The sequence below is a fragment of the Monopterus albus genome, unplaced genomic scaffold (genome assembly GCF_001952655.1).
Source record: "Monopterus albus unplaced genomic scaffold, M_albus_1.0 scaffold45.1, whole genome shotgun sequence".
Classification (NCBI taxonomy): Eukaryota; Metazoa; Chordata; class Actinopteri; order Synbranchiformes; family Synbranchidae; genus Monopterus; species Monopterus albus.
The window spans coordinates 2,387,105-2,390,100 of NW_018127925.1; the positions used below are offsets into that span (position 1 = coordinate 2,387,105).

The following is a 2,996-nucleotide window of genomic DNA, read 5'->3' on the forward strand; positions in this document are numbered from 1 at the left end:
AGAGGTGTGCTTGACTGTACAGGAAATAGTGGTTTAATTTCCTTTGTGTGTGTGTGTTTGCTGTACATACAGGGCACATACCTGGTACCCATTATAAATCTTTACACTACAGAGTGAGGGAGGTTTTACATTCAGTCTTACTGCATAACTTGTGCTCTGTCTCACCCTGGAAGGGAAGGTCAGAGGATGCAACGTGTCCTTGGGAACTGTGCATCTGCTCTGAGCTGCTCTGTGGACCAGTGTCCTCGGGCTGAGCTATCGTGACAGACTCCCTCAAAGATTGGGCGGACGTTCCTTTAGGAACAAACTATTAGAGACCTTTAAAATGCTGTAAGCCAGAGATCAAGGCAATATGAAAAAGTATATCCTCAAGCAGTGGTGGGGTTTTGATACAGTATGAAGGTAAATTTAACTTGTAAGAAGGAGCAATAGAATCTGGCTTCAGTCAACCCTTTCACCATCTGACGACCGTTTACCTCATATCCAAAATGTGCATACATAAGAGTTTCCATACAGGCACATACATTCTCATGTTGCCTTTGTCTATATAAATCCACATTTTCCGTGGCAAGTGACCTACACCTGTTTCAAGCCCCGTTTGTGTATAGGCAACAGTTTTAAATGAGGCCTCAGGACTGAGACTGTAATGTACTTGCAGCTTGTTTTTAGAGCTATAGGTTTAATAAGTAAATCATCTTTTCAGTAAGTTTGTTGATAACAAGAAATATATAGAATAACATCAGACTTATCCTTCAACCACACTACCTCAACGTGTGGGAGACTATAAATAATGGCTTCAGATGTATGAATTTGCAGGCCAACTTTGAATGAAAGTACCAGGAAATGTTTTAATTTCAAAGACTGTAGCCAAACAATTTATGCTCACAGATCCAATGACACAGTGAGAGGCAGAAAATTAGCAGTTGCAAAATATTACAATGATAATTGTAGTATTTTGCATAGTATGTATAGTGCTATGCTACTGTGCATAGACATACTGTAGTATTTTGGGATAACCAAAATAATACAATGAGGAATTTTGCTATAATTTAAATGTTTGCTTTCAATCATGTATTAGTACCCTTATAAAATAGTAAATGTACTACCCAATCTGATTCAGTACCAGAGATGTTCTGATTGCAGGCACTGGAAATGAAGCTGGCAGGTTGCTTGTCTTCCAGGAGCTGTTTCAGTCTCTCCAGCAGAGGCAAAGCCTTCTGTTGGAGCAAACCCGTGACCTTTGTAGTCAGTATGCACCCACTGCACTGGATCAGACCATACTCCTTGTACCAAAAGTTCCCACACAGTACTGCCTAGACACACAAGAAAAGAAAGGTCACTCAGAATAACATGAGGAGAAATAAAGATGTCAAAAACATATCCTCAGTTTCTTGACAAACGCTGTAGTAACTCCTTAATTGAGCACCATTTGCGGTGTACTGTCATTCTTTACAGGCCTAGGCAGGGGTGGGTCCTCCCATAATGCTGTGAGCTCTTCTGCTCTCTCCCTCTTCCATCTCCTCTCCATTTTATTTTTATATGCCAACATAACATGTCACTAACCTTGTTTCTCCTCTCACCCGTAGTGTGTTCTCTCTCTCTCTCTCTCTCTCTCTACTCCATTTCTGCAGGTATCCTTGGCTCCAGAGCTGTACATTTCTAATTAGCAGTCAGTTTCTTTTCTCTCTCCTCTATCCACTCACCCCAACCGGTTGAGGCAGAAGGCCACCCGCTGAGAGCTGCGGTTTGTCAGAGGTTTCTTCTGTTAAAGGGAGTTTCTCCTCCCAACTGTTGCCCAGTGCTGCTCAAAGAGGATTTGTTGGGTTTTACTCTATCACACCGTAAGGTCTTGGCCTTACAATGTAAAGTGCCCTGAGATTATTATTGTTGTGAATTGGCACTGTGCAAATAAAACTGAACTGAATAGAAAGAAAATGTTCATCTCCTTCTCTGTATACTTTATGTATGTTTATGTACATTCAGTGTTATTTACAGTGTGTCGGTGTGTGGTCTGACCTGAGAAGTGTCTGCGCGAAGCTGAGAAAGGTGTCTGGCGAAGCACAGCACACTGAGAGCAGCCTCCAACTCTGTCTGTGTGGAACAACACTGCTCCCACAGCTCTCTCACTCTCAGCTCTCTGTCCTAAAGGACAAAAATATTTGGAATTTGGTGAGACTGAGAGAGAAGTGAATACCTAACCTAACTAAACCTGTTACCAATTAAGCTACAGTGCCACTAGCACACAGTAAAGCCATCATTCTCACCACAGCATGCAAAGCTGTAGCCCAGTCTCCTCCCTGTGTTGTCCATTTTTCTTGGTCTTGTTGCCACTGCTCTATCCACAAATCTGCCTTATCAAGGCCTGACATGAGTTCTGAGTGCCAAGCACACTGCCGGTCCCACTCCTCCTCATCACCTATACGGAGATGCACAAAGACAAATAAAACAGAGAACACTGAAAAAATGCTTGTCACTATAAAACTGAAGGGTGCGAGACATTGGCATGAAGCTTGCTTTTAGAAAAGGATGAATATAACTGCAGTACACTTCATGACTGCAAGTTCCTTCATGCTCTTTATTCTGCCAGCTTGCCGGCCAATTTACCCAGTGTCAGGATGTCTAAAACATGTGGAGAAAGGATCAGAGCCAAGTGGGAGTGCTGGCCTGCTCTCCTCTGGGCCTCAGCCTGCGCTGAATCCTGCAGCTCCACGGCTGCTTCCCTCAGCTGCCTTCCTGACCACTGGTCCTGCAACAGAGTACGCAATTAAACGTGGAACATGAAAAACTGAGGCACACATTTGCACACAAAAAGAGCCATAGACAGAGATATGGTGACTCTGCAGTTTGCCCTAACTCGTAGCTGTGCACAAAAAGCCTAACCACAAACTTGCTTACATTTGGCGTGGCAGGATATGAAAAGCTTCACAAGAACAACTGCTGTTTACCTCCACATTCACATCCCCATACTCATTTCGATACTGTATGTTGAAAAGACT

At 43.2% G+C, this 2,996-nt stretch overlaps 1 protein-coding gene across 1 annotated transcript in view; it reads right to left on the reverse strand.

Moving 5' to 3' along the window:
- The window catches only part of LOC109960209 (uncharacterized), a 20,423-nt gene that overhangs the window by 4,410 nt on the left and 13,017 nt on the right, over window positions 1-2,996 (reverse strand). Inside the window, 4 exon segments of the mRNA XM_020600134.1 lie at window positions 1,124-1,313; window positions 2,017-2,142; window positions 2,265-2,416; window positions 2,605-2,746. Of these exon segments, the coding sequence (XP_020455790.1) occupies window positions 1,124-1,313; window positions 2,017-2,142; window positions 2,265-2,416; window positions 2,605-2,746 (610 nt within the window).